The sequence below is a fragment of the Cariama cristata genome, unplaced genomic scaffold (assembly GCF_000690535.1).
Source record: "Cariama cristata isolate BGI_N322 unplaced genomic scaffold, ASM69053v1 scaffold6455, whole genome shotgun sequence".
Classification (NCBI taxonomy): Eukaryota; Metazoa; Chordata; class Aves; order Cariamiformes; family Cariamidae; genus Cariama; species Cariama cristata.
In genome coordinates, this window is record NW_009618001.1 from 1 (window position 1) to 18838 (window position 18838).

Consider the following 18838-nt stretch of genomic DNA (forward strand, 5'->3'; position numbering starts at 1 on the left):
CTAAAATACTAACTTACTCTACATCGGATTATGAAGGATTACGCGTCCTGACAAGGCACACACAGAGGTTCCTGCAGCTGGGAAGGGTGCACAGGCTACAAGTTCACCCAAACTTACTCACCGAGACAATTCCGCCCCCCCATCTCGTTACTCACAATCCCTTTTTATGGCCATTCCCACCGAAATGCCTATAAAAAAAGGCTGCAGAAGAATACAGTAACAACACCCCCAGTGAGGCTAATAGGACACAGGCATCTAGAATACTTGCACTAACCTCACTCTTAGATCTTTTAGGCCCTTTCAGGTACTTACAGCATATCAGCTAAAGTCCCTTTCCTTCTTGCCTCACATAGAGCTGTGTAACAGCGTAATTTTGCTGACGTGTGGTACCAAAGCACAATGCCATTCATTTGTCTCATCCAACCCAGAAATGGCAAAAGTCTTTCCCAAAAACGGACTCTAGTTTATTACCTTGTCTTCTGGCTTTCCAATTTTTAATACTGTAAAACATGGGCCTTTAATTTGGGAAGTATTAAACAAATAGCTCTATCAAGATATTAACCTGAATATTCAGTTTGGAGGGAAAAAAAACCCACAATCCCAAACCTCAAAAGTCTTTCCCCTCCAATTACATCTTTAATGCTACTTGTATTCCCCATCTCCTCCTCAATATTCAAACAGCTAGACATGAACAGATGACATATCTTTCAAACAGCAGCAGTTTACAGCACGCAGAGCTAGAAACACCTTTTAACTTCAGGTATTAAGAGAGTGATAAGGATTCTGTCCTTACATTATAACACCTTCCAGGAGTAACTGGATATAATAAAACATTTTTAGAGGAGGAAGGAGTAAGTACCAGATGCTGCAAAGCCAGGACAAAGAAAACATTACCCAGAAACACTAGTATGTGTTCAGTGAAATAATGTTGATGCAACCATTTGCAGTATCCTGATTTCTTGTTTTCTCCTTCTCAGACATCTCTATTTCACAATGTTAGCTCATGTTCCATCCCCATTCTACTGAAAAAGCTAGCAAACACAATATACTTCACCTTTTTTCAAAATCACAAGAGATCTCTGAAAAGGGAAGCATAGTTAATGCTTTCAAAACTTGCTTATTTTTTATACTGGGATGCTTCACAGAGGATCCCGTAAAAGTAAGTTATGGGATCTCTATGAGAGCGGGCCACTACTACACCGTTTTAAGCAAGCTTTTAATTCAGTGGTTGGATGCTCAGTTTTGTGAAGGATCTGAGTAAAAAAACTGAACCTAGTACAAGTTTAGGATTCATGCCAGATTGAAGCATTGGGCACAAAGTTAACTCTGTTCAGCAACAGAGACTGCAGAGGTTTTTAGAGATTTCTAAGCCATTACAGTTAAGGAGATTCTTCTCTCACCTCTTTCCTTTGTATTCCCGTGCTAAACTATAGCAGCCTGTATCCTGCAACATCCCTGCTATGATCACTCCCTACTGGCAATTGAAAAAACAAAAATTGGTTTTAAATAGTTGAATGATTTAGGAGAGCAACCTAGATATGGAATGAAATCCCCCCTTCGGTATTGCTGGCCCTAAAAGGGCCACTGATCACTGTCAGACAGGTGCTCTTTGTCTGTACTGTATTCTTTCCCTGCTCCTATCAAGAGATATAATCCCTTTTTTCCTTCCATACAAAAATAATTACTGGATCAAAAAAAAAAACAATCTCTATTTCGATCCTCTTTGTACTCCTGAGCACTGTCTGTCATTTGGCACCAACCTTCTAGGGAGACCAACTGCTACTTCCCTCTCCCCAGGCTGACAAAAGCAAGCTTCCTAGGGCACACTAGTGCCATCTCAGCAGGGACAAGTGTGCAGCTGTATCATATAGATCAATTTATTTTTATTCTTTCATCAGCTATGGGAGCCAAACCAATCTCCTCTCTTGAGTGAATGATGCTATTTGAAAGGTAACTTCCTAAATGATAAAAGCTTTCCCAAGATTTTCCCATGGAACATAAACTCGAAGTAGAAGAAATTTATTTAATAATTTCTTTCTTTTTTTGCAGTAAGAACCGTAGACATGAGACATGCAGTGCTCACCTTAATGTTAGAGGCACATCTCCAGGGACTTCATGATTTTAAGAAATTTCTTGCTCTCTTGTACCTTATAAAGCAATCCCAGGAACATGCCTCTAAGTTTCAAGTAGAAACAAAGCACGCATCCCCTCTGCATTCTTTCCACTCCACTTTGGAGACCATTGCCACCACCAGCCTGCGTGCCAGGCCACAACACCGAGAGCCCACTGTGGCACCTCCTGCACTGCGCAGCCTTCTCCCAGGCCATGGCCACCCTGCGCTGCTCAGCTGCAGAAGGAGAACAAGCTTTCACAGCCACTGCTGCAGCACAAAACCAACGCCTTCATCCCTCAGGCATAGGCACAGATGGTTCTGAACAACTGTTCATATCAGAAAGAACTTTATCATTTGTGGTACTTACAAGGGAGCCACTGAGATCTGCCAGAACACATAAACAGCTCATTCTAAGCAGTTGAGAGAAAGTTCCCAGCACTTTATTTCCACTGGAGCTAATACAGCAAAGAGATTTTACAAACAAAAGTTTGTCTGCAAATGGCCAAAATGAAAGCCATGCTTGGAGAAAGTGTTCTCACACAACTCAAACGCCATGAAGAATGACTAATGACACGTCTCCCACACTTCCAGGGCCACCGTCAAGTATCACAGAAATCCCAGTCAACAGCCAGTTCTCAGCAGCAGAAGCTAGCTGGGCACACAGGTATTTTCAGAGCAGTGCCCTAGTGTACCAAGCAGGCTACAGAGGTAAGAGAGGACTTGAACACCTGAATCAATACAAGCACTCTGAAAGCTATTATAGTTTATGCTATGATCTATGGCTCTGAGACACTACAGCAAGATGATCTTTAAAACATGAAAAGAAGCTACTCACTCCAGGTTAAGGGAGAGGCAGAGACAGTTTGTTTTTACCAGAAAGAACATTTAATATTTAGGAAAAAAACCAAACAGGAACTAGAGAAAGAAACTTCTACCTATGGCTGGGTCTTTTACGCAAAAGTATTAAAACATAGTTCATGTTTGAGCTGTTAACTGTATAAACATTTGATGAGAGGAACAGGCTTGGGGCTGTGGCGTTTCATCTGTGTTTTCTTGTTCAGTAAATGCACACGCTGAGCCATTTAAAACAGCAGAGTTGTACATTACCTTTTGTAGGGACTTGTCTTCCCCCTCTGTTGTCAGTGAATCATGTGTCAAGTTGCTCTCTGCATATTCTGTGTTCAAATGGAGTAGCCTTTGCACCACGTAAAACTGCGATGGCATCCTCCCATCCAACCACAACTAGCGCTGAAACTGTTTTGGGGTATAGATGATACAAATGGTACTTGACCAGAGGACCAGACACGATCAGCTATGCACGCATGGAAGGAAAGGAGAGAGTATTATATATTTGTACAATTAGATTTTGTAATGTGGCACCCAGTGCCACAGTGGTTAGATACAGCTCGATACAAAAACATGAGGACACCCTCCTTTTGAGGGCAAAACTAACCAACACTGAAATGACAATTTAGGGTACAGACAGCACAAATAGTATTTGATCAGGTATCATCAGCTGTGTGAACATTGCAGAAAAGAACATGGGTACTCTATCTGTCCTCCAGCAGCGGGAGGAAGTCTTACTTAACTGGGGCCCATTGACCAGAAGATACTAACCTGGCTGCACAGACCATAATTTGGGAAACACTGCTCAAGGCAGATAATCCCCTTCACATTTATAATTTCCATTTTGTCTGTCTCTTGACATTATTCTTTTATGCACCAGAGTGACAGATTTGAAGTAGTGCTCTTGCTATTGCAGATGTAATTTAGAAATCTGACAGCTACTAATAATTTATTATTTTTGAAGATTCAAAGTCGTATGAAAGAAGTCTCATTCCACACCTAAAGACTACAGCAGCATAACACTAATCTTAATCAGCTCTTATATTCCTGACACTTGTATTGCTGACAAAGGCCCCAGAAATGACGGAAGAGGGAAATTGCATTTCCTTTCTACCAGCCACAGGTAACACTCTAGGTAGACTTCTTGAGTCTCCCTACTGTTTGTGAGCTCTACTTGGACCAATGCATTCCAATTAAAAGCTTAAAGGCTTACTCAGTTACTGATCATCCAGAAGAATTTGTTTTGTGATTAACTCAAGGCGTACAACAATCTAAGATGTTTTAACTTTTCTAAGAACAGGAAAGCAGTGAAGATCAAAAATACTTAAAAACGAACTTACAAAGGAAACAAATTTTTTATAAGAAGTTTATTTTTCTGTTGTGTGGCCATTATACAAAGTAAGCTGCCAGAGCTGCCATTTTGTCCTTGGGTTTCTTTGGATTGAGTCTTCCTCCAGGCCTCCGGCCTTTACCTCTTCCTCGACCTTGCCTTTTTCCTTGTCCCCCACGGTGCATGGGGTGCCTCATGGCTGCATGTTTCAGCTCCACCAGATCTTGAAACACAGGATCACAGAATACGCAGCCTGAATGCTGGGTCTCATCACCAGGTAAAGGAGATTTGGCTTTGTTAAAATCTACGTCCACAAGGGCTGCATCACACAAGTCGCAGGTCTCTGGCGACACTCGGACTTTGTGGGCATTCTCAAAGAAGTGCACAATCACATTGCATTTGTTGCAGGCCATCTTCCACTTGGGACCTGACGTTGAGTCTAGCACCAGAACCCCATTCTCACATTCAACACACTGCCCAATTCCAAGCATGCTAAGAGAATGCTGGCACGTGGGGTGGGTGCATTCATTACAGCCCATTCCTGGTGGAAGAAGAGTAAAACCATACCACAATCAACCCTTTATATCAGTACCCACACTACCCAGTTCGGAGGAAGTGAGACAGAGAAGTCAAGGACAGCTTAGTTTAATGTAAGTTTTCTAAATCACTAAAGAATGGAACCACTCCCCAAATGGCAACTTGCCTTTTCACAGATTCAGAATAATCCCTTGCTCAAAAATTTTTCTATAACGGCTTTCAGAATTGCCAGATACTGCCAGTGTACAGTACAAGCAGGTTGGACACATTAGCGATGAAAACTTATATGTTTTCAATTAAAGTATGGCTCCTGACTAACTGCTATTTTATATTTGCACTATACACTGTTAGTACAAGACATTTTGAATTAAAAGATGGTAATAAAAAGATGCCAAAAAGCTCCTGATACTCAGAGCTTCAAAGCACTACTGTGAGTGAGTTTTGGTCTCACAGTTACCCAACTAACTGCAACTTTTACCTCTTCTTATATCCTTCAACAGCTTTTGACACATCATCTAGCTCAGTATGAAAACACTCTCAAGACGAGGTCTTAATCTATAGTCCTATCCATACCAAGTATACTCCAATTTGCAAGGTGTCAGAATCTCAGTGTCTTTCCCTGCACACCGAGTGTTACGAAGGTCATCTACTGTGCATGCACAAAAATTAATTTCTTACTTTTATAAAGAAAAAGAAGTATTCAGAAATGAGTTAACTAATAAATTTCGGTCAGCGAGTTTGACGTGAATTTTAGGTATCTGTAATTTGATTTTTGAACAGCACTTTATACTAAGCAACGCTGATTAAAAACTGCTAAAAAGCACACTGTATAGACTGCACCTAATTCATTTCAAGTGAGTTTGATCCCTGCATCTTTACAGAATTCCTACCTTTTTTCATGTCTCTGAAGGGAGGATGGTTGTAACAGTATGGACACAGTGGGTAGCTCTTTCCTCTGGATCCAGATGACCACAGCACCAGCTCAAAGTCATCTAAGGGGCAACGCAGCTCTTTGTAGAGTTTAATGGTACCATTCTGTGGGAGACTGTAGGTGTCATCACAGTGAGAGCAGTGAAGACGACTTGGTTTGGCCTGGAAATAGAATACAAATCTCCTGAACAACGGTAGTGTCAATAGAGTTCAGAACTTGCAGTAAATCCAACTGGGGCTGCTCTCTGGTTTGTTCCCCATGGAAAAACTTCATCAGGCTTTTTCTTTTAGAAATGCACTCTTGACAACCACATTTGAATCCAAATTCAATACTGGAAAAGGGGTTTCTACTTAAAGCCTGCCAGCAAGTGAAATTTAAGTTCCAAGCATAAGGGTGAATTTACCTGAATATACTTCATGAAACGATGGCATTTACCACAGCGGGAAAGAGGTTTACCCGTGGCAGCTAAGGGTGAAAAAGATACTTCCATCAGTTCATCCATACCTGCGAAAGAGTTAATCATATTTATGTTAGAATTCTAGTTCTTAAGAGGGAACATTGCGCAAAATCATCTACAAGACCTGTGAAGAAGTGAGAATTAAAATATTTTATTCACAATGCTCTTCTTTGTTTACAAAGACTTTTTAAATATGCAGCATTTTGTACTGAGCATGCACAAACATACAAGGTTAAGTACTTCAGCTAGTCTGAAGTTTTCAAAAACTCACCACTACATGGTCAAAAAACAAATCTGAAGTAGAGTTTTGGAGCCACGACTCAGTCCATTTCCTTTGGAGAGCAACTTATTTTGACTGGAAACTTCCAGTCTTGGCACAACTTTTCAGTAAGCCTAAACCTCTGACAGGAACCTAATATATAAGTATTTTCTACGAGCATCTTTGCAACAATTAAGTAATTGTAGGGAACTTCACATGTAAAAAATTTTACCTGCAATAGAATCCACAAAATAGTGAAATTTCCTTTTGAAAATGTCAAGGGTGTGCTCCAGGACTTGATGATAATTTGCTTTACCCAGAGCTATTAAGTTGAGTTGCTTCTCTACAGCGCTGCGGATTGTAGGAAGAACCAATTCTGCATCTAACAGAAAACCAGAGACAGCAGCAACAGAGAAACAGCAATGAAAGATCAAAAATGGGAGAAGAAAATGTCCATATATAAACTGACACCAAAATAAACAAACAATTTTAAATTATTATAGTCTTTGGAATTAGCAGTACTTTCCTAGTTGCACCATCTGAGACAGAAATGCTACTTATACAGTGACAACAGCCCTTGACATACTGAAGGGAAAAGAAGGTAAGAGGATAGAAAGGGAAGATCTTTTAACTGACCTATTTTGTAATAACCATGAACCAGAACAATGCCAAGGTTTGTAGGTTTCAGTCTCCGACCACTCTCCACTGTGACGTAGTTTCGCTGGCAAATGTTGTTAATGTGGACTGGAATACTTGCATCAGTTCCTGCCACACAAAGAAAAACAATATATCCATCCTGAACAAAACAAAGTTTTCATTGAATTACTCACTTCTGACTTCTCTGGTTTTATGTCAAATTATAGGGCTCCTGAGACTGCTTAAAATTCAGATACCTTCTTACTGTTACCCAACTTCCAGTGGATAACTTCTCTCTCTAGTAACTCTTATGTTCCCTTGCAGTTCCGAAAAGCTCAAAACATATGTTTTAACCTTAATCTTTCATCTCTTCCAAGGAATTACTATTGGGAAGACACCTATTCTCACAATCACTTGTTCTGGAAAAACACAGAGGAGTAAGAGACTATGTTTGTTTTGACTGGACAAATTTATGAAAATGCATCAAAGAAAACAAGTCAGATTGAAAAAAAAAAAGTAGTATTGTGGTAAATTGCATAATAACATATATAAGGATTACTGGAGCCAGGAAAGCTGAAGTAAGCCGTAAAGACAAGAAGTCATTCCTAAGAATGGGGAGATGCATTCCTCTATACAACATCCGCTCTTTCTGATAGAGAAATGACAATCATGTATTATGAAAAGATACTGCTTTGGCCAGAAACTAGGAATAAAGATAAGAAAAGGAAAGGAATGTGGGGGAAGAGACTATTTACCATCTGCTAAAAGGAGCTACAGGCATTGTGGTTTGAAAGAGAAAAAGAGATTATTACTGTACCTATTCAAATAAAAACTGAAAGGTCATTACCAACAGAGATAGTTCAGAGGAGCGATTCAGACTCTTTGCACTCTTGGTGGATGTATTACAGGATAACGTAAGTGAAGCAAATTCCTACCAATGCCATGCTTTTCCATCAGAGTGATAAGTTCTGCTTCTGTCAGGTAATCAGGAGGACTGGTTTGCTTTTCCAGCAATTTTATTTCACCAATTGGAAAAAGATCTCCTTTCTCACAGTGGGGAAGGCTCTCTTCTAATGGGATGCTGTGCCACGGCATAATTTCTGTGAACCCTGGAGGTAAAGAAACAAACAAACAAAAATAATGCCAGCTTATCTTCACAGCTTTCCAAAGGCCAAGGTATACATTTCTAATTTGAACACGGGCTGCATTATACAGATCAAAGTTAAGATGCTGTCTGCCATACCATGTAGAAAAAAACTGAGGCTAGGAATACTGAGGAAATAGAGTATCACAAGATGATATCTCTCACTACACTGCATCAGATCCATTTGCTTTGGATGAAAGCACAGTGCCAGAATGGATGGGAAGAGTTTCTTAAAAAGGAAATACAAGTAGTAAGTCATATTAACATAATAAGGACTATTGGGCCAGCTTACCATAAAAATCTCAGCGGTGGTGCCACATTCTTTTTGCAGAGGCCCCCCCCCCCAAAAAAATCTGCCTTTGTGTAATTTATCCCCCAAAAGGCATTTGCTGTGTGTAAAAAGACTGGTCTTCACACTGGCAAATGTGGCATTAAATCTTTGAGACTACTACATGAAAAACAAGACTTTTTCTACTGTAATTGAAGTATGGAAATTAAGACAAAGATTTGGTCTCTGGTCTTTATAGCTCAAAAAATGTCTTTAAAATTGTACTTGTCTCCAAAGCTTCACTTTTATATCCTTCCAATATATTAACGGGGGGAAAAAAAACCCACAAATCTGTCGCTAACTACTTACTCCCTAGTTAGTCTTACCTGGTGAAGTTACCACTTTTCCGATACAGGTAAAACGTTCAGGGCCAATACTGAAAGAAATGGTGGTTTGTAGGTACTTGCAATCAGCGCTGACAGTGGCAATGAAATGCCTAGTTATATACTCATATAGTCGCCATCCATCTCCACCTGAGGACAAACAACATCTTACCCACAGAAGTCAAGCCCTGCAGCTGTATGTAAAATCTGCACTAAAAGGTACCAGATTTCCACAGGAAAAACCGATACCTATAAGAAAATAACATTCAAAAGTCCATCTAGTTTCCCCTTTAAAATTTCCTGCCTCTGGAATCATCATGTCATACAGACATCAGCTGTGTGCAGGTGCTCTTGGAGAAGGACTGCTAATTTAGCCAGCCTATCTCCCAATTTTGCAATGCATTTGAATGAGAGGGTAAAGCAGAAAAGACTTCTTTTAAAAAAGCAAAAACAAAGACATGAACAAAAATAAAGCGATCTACTGCTTAGTGCCACTGGAGATCACACCCTAATCTAAATCCTAAAATGGGATTCTAGTGGCAACTGCCACACTGGGCAGCTTAAAGTCCTGCAAGAGATCACTCTAAAATACTACTTATTAACACCAATACAGGTTAATTTTCAAAGCAAAGTTTCCTTATTCACAGTCTACAGAGAGGAAATAGTTCAAAGGTTACACGGCTAGGAACAGCTTCCAATTCTTAGTCCTGTGCTTTGCGTATTTCATCTTGCTGTGTATACAAAGAAAAAAAATCTTATATGGTCATTCGGTACCCTATACAATTACTCAAAATTTTAAAGCATTTATTTTTCTATCAGAGATTATTTCACCAATTCATGAAAATCAGAAGTTATCAGTTTTCTACAACAATCTTAGCTATTCCTAATAAACAACACAATACATTCACTACGCTTTCTTGCAACCTTAAAATCCTTTTTTGAGGGATCACAGTGTACAGAAAGTCAAATGTTACATTTTAATATAAAACCCACAAACCATAGAGACTAAATTAAAACGCAGTTGAAGTTTGACTTTCAAGCACAAAAACACAATAAAATTTGAATACTTGGAAGCTACTATTCTGGGGCAAATTTCTCCGAGAGAAAGCAGGCATTAAGTTGTTGAGTTCACTATTCCTTTTTCTTAGCAGTACTATGGTCCCTAGGATCAATTACTGAAGAACAGACCAGCTCCGAACTTCACTGTCACCAGAAGTTTAAGTTAGGATAAAGTCTGCTCTCTCTTCACTTCCTGCCATTCAAATAATTATATTTTCTGTTGAAATTCAGAGATTTTCAAACTGGCTCCAATACCTCAAGGAACTCATTTCCTCACACAGTGTTCCAACACTACTGAATTTGGCTGTACCTAATTCTGCTTCTGTTGCAGCTCTCATTGGGGTGATGGGAGGATGGTCTCCTGCATCATGGCCTTTCCTTGGACGATTAATGCCTTCTGAGAGCAATGCTTTTACCTGGGTGAAGGAAGCGAGAGAAAACAGACTGGCTGAAGCGGACAACAGGTCTCTCTTAGCAGGTCAAGAAACTTTTCAGATCAAATCCGTAACAATACAGCATCCATAAATAAAAGCAATTACAGATAGTTATTGTTTCTGAAGACCTATAGGTCATTATATACCAAGTAAGATATATTCTAAAACACAGACTAGAAAATGATCTGTTAGTACAGGTTTTGCTTCATGTACTCACAGTTTCTGCCCAGTAAGGATTATTGGCTTGTTGTCTCAAACATCCTTTCAAGTCAAAGTTTTCTGGATAATGGGTAGTTTCTGTTCGAGGGTAGCTAATATAGCCCTGAGTATAAAGACGCTCTGCTATTTGCATGGCATGTTGTGGACCCATTCCTAAGATGCGATAAGAGAAAACAAAAATCATCTACACATCACTGCGATTATGAATTGTTTGCTGCATCTGAAAGTATATTTTATCAAAGCATTTAAATAAATCATGGTTTGTCCTTTCCATAAGACTTTTGTCACCTTGATCTTACCCAACATTTCACTTTTGACAAGCTTTCTAAACTTGATCCTTCCCCCAAAATGATGTATTATAGGGAGTGGAGGGTATCAAACTGTATTTGAGGTCCTTGATTATTTCTGAGAAGCCAAAATATTTTGCTTTAAAACAGTGTGAAAATCTGAACTTTTACACATACCTAAAGCAGCACTGGCCACTCGTAGCATTTCTACCGTGTTCAGAGCCAGTGGTCTCTGCTTCACCTTCTCTTTTTTACTCACAGATTCTACCTAGAAAATAGCATTTTCCCAGTAAAAGTTTTGAAGTTTGGTAATTGGTAGATGTATAATTTCAATCATGCCTATAAACATGTGGTATACCTACCATTATCTATTCCTGTCATATCTGTTTTGTTTTCTTAAAACAGTAACCACCAATATATTTTTACTTTAGAAAATCTGACTGGAGATAATTATACCAAATTCTAAAGTTACAGTCCTAAGGTCCCTTTGTGCTACGGACCAGACCAGGCCTGTAACTGGGAATGCAGCAAGGTAGCTTATTGCTATCTTCACTTCCCATTTACCTCAGCAGCACGTACTTTCGGTGCTACAAGGATTTAGTGCTTATTCCAAGTAATGCTCCTAACTATAACGATCCAGATCTTTAAAAGCTTCATGCAGTCTTTGAATCTTGATGTCTGTAAGCACTTAAATCCAAACATACTGTCAAACAAGTATTGAACAGAGCAGAATTAGAAATTAATTGGCTATAAAAACTATACCATACACATGATTAAAAATTTAACTGCAGGAATATTGCCATATAAGTAATTAAATTCTGATTTACACAATGTCTCATGGGAAATAAGAGGTCTGCTTGGAGAGATCCGAACAGTATTTCTTAGCAGGTTTAGTAATGAAGACTTCCTATCATGAGTGATGATCATTTCCAAAGTCAATATTAAGAAGGGGCTTCTGCTGAGATGACCACACTAGCATCATATGAACTACAATAAAAAAATCTCTTGCCTTTTATTCTCATTTACACAACATTGAATAGAGTAAAAACCAAGATAGATACTCTACACTCTTCTTCAATAAAAACAAATAAAAAACCCCCAATATGCAGCAAACGAAATATTTAATGGTATTTCCTTTATCTGAAATATGGCTCTACTGACACTTAGTAAATATTCTTACCTTTGCTTCTTTTGCCATCTTTGTTATATTCAGGAACATTTGAGCAATCTCACGATCAAACACTCTCACTCTATCCCAATCCAAAGTGAGAGAACTTTCTTTTTCAGGGTTTACCTATTGGACAAAAGAAAAAAAAAAAAAATCTAATTCCCACCAATTCTATTTCTAGAAGCATAAGAATGCACATTTCCAACAATAATCGGGCAAGTAAACCCTAATAATACCTGTACTAGGACGCATGTGCTTCAAACATGCAGTTGTACTCTTTTTCACAGGGGATTTTGAGAGAGATGGAATACTTTGAGTTCTGGGGTCAGGGGAATACTGGAATTATTCCTGCAGTTAACTGAAATACTATTCTTGTTTTCAGTGCTGGGAACAGTAAAGGCTGAAATGGGTAGAAATTCAAAGTTTACCACTTTGATTTAGCAAAATCAATCATTTGTATTAAACTGTAACTAGGTCATGTTTTAAGTCCCATGTACAAATATAAATATGAAGCAACCAATATAAGAAAGCACAAAACTCTCCAAAAACAGGCACCAAATATTTCCCAGCATGACGCACATGAGACACATCAGAAAAGAGATGACAGTAGACACCAGATTTCATCTTGGTTTTATTTTAAAATCTAAAAATGGCAACCGTTTACCATCTATCCCTTATTTGTTTAAAAAATCCTTGTGATCACAAGCAGTAAAACCATGTTGGTTTGCCCTCAGAGCTTGGACAGCAGCGAGGCTATAAAACTGCTATAAGCTGCCAAAGTACTCAGAGGACTCAACTGCCAATTAACACAATGAGCATTTTATTTGCTTTAAAATTCCAATACTCAGCAATGCCAATGTTTGTTGGCAGCCTAATTAATTCCTGGATTCAAAACAACAACACAGTCAGTCCAAGGACCCCAGGGAACAAAAGAAAACCATTTAAAATAGTCTTTTTGGCTGAGTCTAAGCTTAGATGGTTAGCACTGAAGAATTCTTATAAGCAGCAGACAATAATCACTTTAATACAAAACTGACATCCTGGAATCTGTTCTTGGAGAGTGGTGACACACATGTGAACTGAATGAGAACACGAGCAAATTGCAGGCATTGTGAATTCTTGTCAGCAGCTACAAATTTATGAATGAATAAAATGAAAATATAAATGCATTTCTTTGGTAAAAATATATTTTCCTCATATACAAACAAGTACTGTACAACTTACTTTAGCTTGCAACACCCAGTAAGTCTCAGGCTTAAATGACTGGATTTTGTCATGCCTTTCAACACAGAATCCAAGTGTTGGGGTCTGACATGGCCCAAAGGAGATGAGGGAGCTGTCTAAATTCCCGTATTTCCCCTGAAAATACTTAGTCTGAAACCTAAGAGAGAGGAAAAAAAACCAACAAAACCCACCCAGGAACAAGTACATTAATATCCTCATTCACATGAAAAGTAAAAGTTTTCATTAACTTATGCACACAAATGTAAGTAATCTATTAAATCATTCAGGCATTAGGAAAAATGCATTCTGAGAAATATCATCTCTTACAGCTAATTAAGTCATAATTACTTTGCCTCACTGAATCCTGTTTATTCCCAAAGAAGTGTGGGAGAATATCATAAAACAAGATTATACCATAGTTGCTAATCATACTTTACCTAGCTCAGTTAAAGCCATAACACAATTTTTTACTACTTTTTATTTATCTGTGCATAAAATTGTTCAGTTTGGTGCCGAGCAGAATTAGCCACTAGAGTTCTGAGATATATTTTGTGGACAGAGTTCAGTATCCCTGAACCTTTCATAAAACTGTCTGTAATCTATGCTGTCACCTTGTAAATGCACAGCCGATTCTAAGATCCAGCTCCTGGCGGGCATCCACTGAAAGAGCTTCATTGCGATTGGGTTCTCCCAAGTGATTCATGGCATTGCAGATGTCTGTGTCAGTAATAGAACTGAATTTAGCTCTATAAATCGTCCTTTCAGTGCTACGAGGTTTGTTCATAACGGGAAGAACAGCATCAAGAACCTAACGAAGATCAGAAGCATATTTTAAGAGTATTTGAAAGGTAAGGGCTTAAGTCAGTTTTTCTCTCTAAAGGAAAAAACCCCGCTCTCCACAAAATATTTGCTGATATGTAACTACTTTCTTAATCCAGTAAGATGTCATGCCAGTATTCTAACTGAAAAGCAAGAGCAGTATTTGTCTGTCCACTCAGAAGTGTATTAAGAATCGGTAAGATTGAAGGAGTTATTGATTAAACAGCAACTGCTGGAAGTGAAGCACTATTCTTAGCTAAGTGTAAAAACATTCACCAGTGCAGCAGCAGCACCTTTTGGTGAATATGTATCAGTCTCTATCTGAGTTTATTCTATGTATTGCCAGGGCCCAGTTATGATACAGTGGTATTTTAAAAACTTAAAACAATTACTTAATAAAATATGCTTCTTTAAACAAAAAAACCAAAAAATATCCTTCATGTAGACTTCTGATAATAGGATGTTAAAACATATCTTTGCACACCAAAGTTTTAGTAATATATCTTTTATGTGCAGAGTCCAAAGTCCTGCGGCAAGCCTACACCTAAAAGCAAAAGTGTCCAATTGCTTAATGAACAAAAGATAATAGAGATCAAGTTTTATAAGGACAGCAAAATAACTACTCCAGCTGTGAAATACAGACCAATACTCAAAGCACTGGAATGTTCTAATATTTAAAAGACTTTATTGTTCACTTCAGATGAGCAACATCTATGAAATTGATTTATACTCTTTAACTGACATCTTAGGACAAGGGCTTCCATGCCTTTAAAACTTCATTCAACTTAGTTTGAATTTTACTGTATATTCATAAAATAATACACTGATAGTGATGTATGTCACAGACAAATACATTATGGTATTTTAAGTCTTAAAAATGGAAATCTTACTTCAAAACAGATGTTTTCTCCTTCCTTATCACAATCCAACCATAAGACAATACAATCGCAGCCTCTTCCCTCCACCTGTGAGAAAAATTAGCACAGCTCTTCAGCAACTGAAAAGAATACCTACCTCCTCACTAACAGTATACTTTTTGTTTCTGTTTTAAAGTACTAGAGATAATTTACTTGGTGAGAAAAAGGATTGGAAGAATATAGCAGAAGTGACAAGCAGTCTCCAGGTACTTAAACAGTGGCTGAAGAGAGAAGCAAGCTGGGCTTCATAAGACCCTAAGTCTGTCTACAAGACGCTTTGCAGCAGGACCTGAAAAAAATTAGCATACCTCTATAGCAGTGGAAGTCTCCTGAAACTGCCACGTCTGTGTGTGCAGCCTTGGGCACAGTCCCTTCCCTTTCCTGTGCCTTAATTTCCACAGCATTAAAAAAAACCAAAACAAAACAAAAAACAGAGCAAGAAACACTTTCCTAGGTCATAAAGACACCAGGAAGTCTAAATTTATCTGACAAAAATCAATTTTACACCACATATACTTGCCTTTTCTGAAACAGTATTATTTTGTAAAAGCAACCAAACTACCACGTTCCTCTCACAGGGGTACATGTGCAGAGTGAACAATAACCTACATACATTTATTTTAAAGAAGGCACTTACAAGCCATGCCTTGCACTCGCTGTTAGAAGCAAAACATGCATGCAACCCTCCAACATTGAGGAGCAGGATATCAACAGTCAAAAAACTCAGAAGGCAATGGCGAAAGTGAATTCAACAAGGCAATTATTTCAGACAGTGTAAGAACCAGTAAAATTAATAAAATAGATCTAACTGTGACAAAAAGCTGCTTCCTGCAGGGAAGAAAATCCTCATTTAGGAATGTACTCATTTCTTTTTGGCCCTAGAAGAACTCTAGCATACTGTACAACGTACCGCCAAACACTGCCCGCTTTTGGGAAGCAGGTGAATAGATCTGCTAAATCAAACATTCCACAACCTGCAGTGTGAGAAACACTACAACCAGACGGCCTGTCTGCCTTCGTAAAGGGAAGATATGTAACAAATGTTTTAAAGACAGAGTCCTCTGGCATTACCCTCCAACAGAAAACTATCTGTTGTGAAGACAGACACGATTTTTTATACTAAAGTGAAGATAACTGACACACTCCAAGGGCTGGAAGAGGGTTATACTTCTGGTTCTTAAATAAAGCTAACTAACTTATAAGAATTTTTTTTTAGAAAGCAAGCTTAATTCATAGCAAAATGCTACATCACTCTTTCAAATTTATTAATAATTTTTATTGCTTTCCAGAGCAAAAAAAAAAAAAAAAAATATTTTCCCTTCTTTTTCTTGACAGGCTCAAAATAGGTCTCATTACTGTGTATCTACAGAGGAAGAATAGGAACAATGAGTTCTTGAACATGAAATATGCTCCAGATGAACTAAAGAAAAAGAATGCCAAGACAAAAAGATCTCTCTCAAATACTAATCATAAGAAAGAATACCTGTAAAAACTTCACCATGGTCAGTTTGGGATTAGCTTCTTTCTTTTCTGTGGGAGCTTTGCTAAAAAGTTCTGCTGGATCCACTTTGTCCCAGCTATTATATTTTCCTGAAAAGCAAAGTATATTAAGTAGAGCCTTAAAGACATATTTTAAAAAAAACAACAAACCATGTTACTTTGCAAAACACTTGGCTTTCAAAATCTGTACTGGAAAATTTTCTACCCTAATAGATCTTGCTTTACTGTATATCAAGGGACCTCTTAACTTTTTATGTGAATTGCAGCTATCATTTTGAGACATGACATACGAAGGTGGGGAAAAAAAAAAAAAGAAATACTGCACACCTTTCAGAAATTTTAACATGAGCTATTAAAACACTTTCTGTTGTACAATCAGTTCATCAGGCCAAGGGGAGGGGGCTATTTTTCCTTGTTTTCACAGTGCACATACAACACGCACACTGCAGTCTGTTTTACTGTTCATTACTTATGGCCAGTTATGTCTCAGCCCTAAAGCATCCTGTGTCACCTTCTCATATCAATGCATTTGTTCGTTTCCATTGCTTAGCAATTACACGAAACCGTTCCTCTTTAAAGCACTGTGCAAATAACTCAAAATTCATAAAACTTGTGAGGTAATTATCATTACAGGAAACAGAGTAGTCACATGACTAGTCCCACACTTCAAAGCAAGTTAGTGACAGGAATCTTTGTGCATAATCCTTACCAGATCTCTATTTTGCACTAATAGACTACAATGCTTCAGAAAATATCCTTTTGGACTCTGCATTTTTTAATCATCTTTCATCTGAAGTACCAAAACATTTTTCCAGGTAAACAAATTAAGCCTCATCTCCCCTCATTTTCCAGGGATATAAATCAGATACAGAAAAGGTAAGTGGCACAACCGAGGTCATGCAAGAAGTCAGCCAGAGAACTGGAAACGAAAATCAAGAACTACTGACCACATGTGATCTTTTCATCCTCCTTTTCTCTCTACTTCTCTCCTGAAAATTCTTCCTGAATTATTTCCACAATCAGTATTTTCCTATTAGAAGTCCTTAACAGCTCTACAAGCCATATCAGTCAAAACACCTTATAAACAATTACCTATGAAATCCAAAGTCATGACATGACCACATACAGATGTCATCTTGAAATGGGCACTCTGTCCTATAAATGATCCAGTGTACTCATGCACAGAGCATGCACTATTCAGTCCCTTGCGAGAGGACATGTTTCCTGTGAAAATAAGATCATAAATATTAACAAGATTTAAAAAAACAACTACGGAAATAAGTTATTTTGTGTGAAATGACATCTCCCTTTTCTTAGACCTTACAGCTAGGATCTTCCTGATCACAAAATTCTACTGGTTGATCAAGTTTTTGTTTCAGTTAATTATCACTTTGGACCTTTTTTAGAGCATATTTCATTTTCAATCGTAACTATCCATTATCTCCTCCATCCTTTCCCTCCCACCAGGAAATCCTTATGAAAATACAGCTTTCTAAACTAGTACCGTTATAATCAACTCATTCTATTTTCTACATGATCTATAAAATTTTTACTATAGCTTCAAAAACCTCAGAACAGCAACTTGCTATTTGATTGGCATTTTCCAGAAACTATATGCACTAATGCACACTACAGTTACATAAAATATCAAAACCAGATTCTTTTACTCTTAAATTGAACAGGCATCAGCCCATAAAAACAAACAGAATGTGAAGGGCCACCCAGTTCTTTATGAACTGCAACCTGTCCTAGGCCACCATTCCCAGGCAGCAGCTGCCTCAAGTCAACCAAGTAACTGACCAAGGTGTTTCTCAACCTCAGTTCATCTACAACAAAATCTGGTAACCTTGGCATCACGCAGTTTGCCTCCAGGCAGCTAACGCTTATCTCCTCAGTTGGGCTGTGCACTCCAGAGCACTTCGACTCTGCCGCTGGCAGCATAACAAGCAGGACTGAACCCACACGCTTTCTTTCCTACCTCTTGAGAGGATCTTGGCGATGGACTGAGCCAGGGAAGGCTTCTCCGCGACCATTAAAACAGTCTTCATTTTCAGCTGACGAGACACAAGGCGCCACAGGGCTTAACAGCACGGTTTGGGTTTACCAGAGACACGGCGTGCAGCTCACGAGCAAAACCCAATTCTCAGCCTAAAGAAAGCGAGCATAAAACAGGTTTACCTCAAAAACACTCCCAGTAAAGAAGTATCTACGAAGACCAGAAAGACAGTGACAGATTTTGCCGCTCCTCACGGCCGAGGAGGAGTGCCCTCCCGTCGGGGCTTGGCAGCCCCGGTGCCCGGGCCCGCC

At 38.6% G+C, this 18838-nt stretch overlaps 1 protein-coding gene across 1 annotated transcript; it reads right to left on the bottom strand.

The window, feature by feature from the left end:
* Positions 1-4337: 4337 nt before the first annotated feature.
* Positions 4338-18590, bottom strand: TOP3B (topoisomerase (DNA) III beta). The gene is made up of 17 exons (XM_009700686.1): positions 18510-18590; positions 17624-17755; positions 16515-16621; positions 15005-15079; positions 13907-14103; positions 13296-13452; positions 12084-12197; positions 11081-11171; positions 10615-10769; positions 10274-10379; positions 8908-9054; positions 8045-8218; positions 7110-7238; positions 6706-6855; positions 6161-6261; positions 5717-5918; positions 4338-4830 (listed from the first exon to the last, which is right to left on the bottom strand). Exons 1-17 carry the CDS (start codon positions 18577-18579, stop codon positions 4349-4351), a joined length of 2589 nt encoding a protein of 862 aa, XP_009698988.1. The 5' UTR covers positions 18580-18590; the 3' UTR covers positions 4338-4348.
* Positions 18591-18838: the final 248 nt, after the last annotated feature.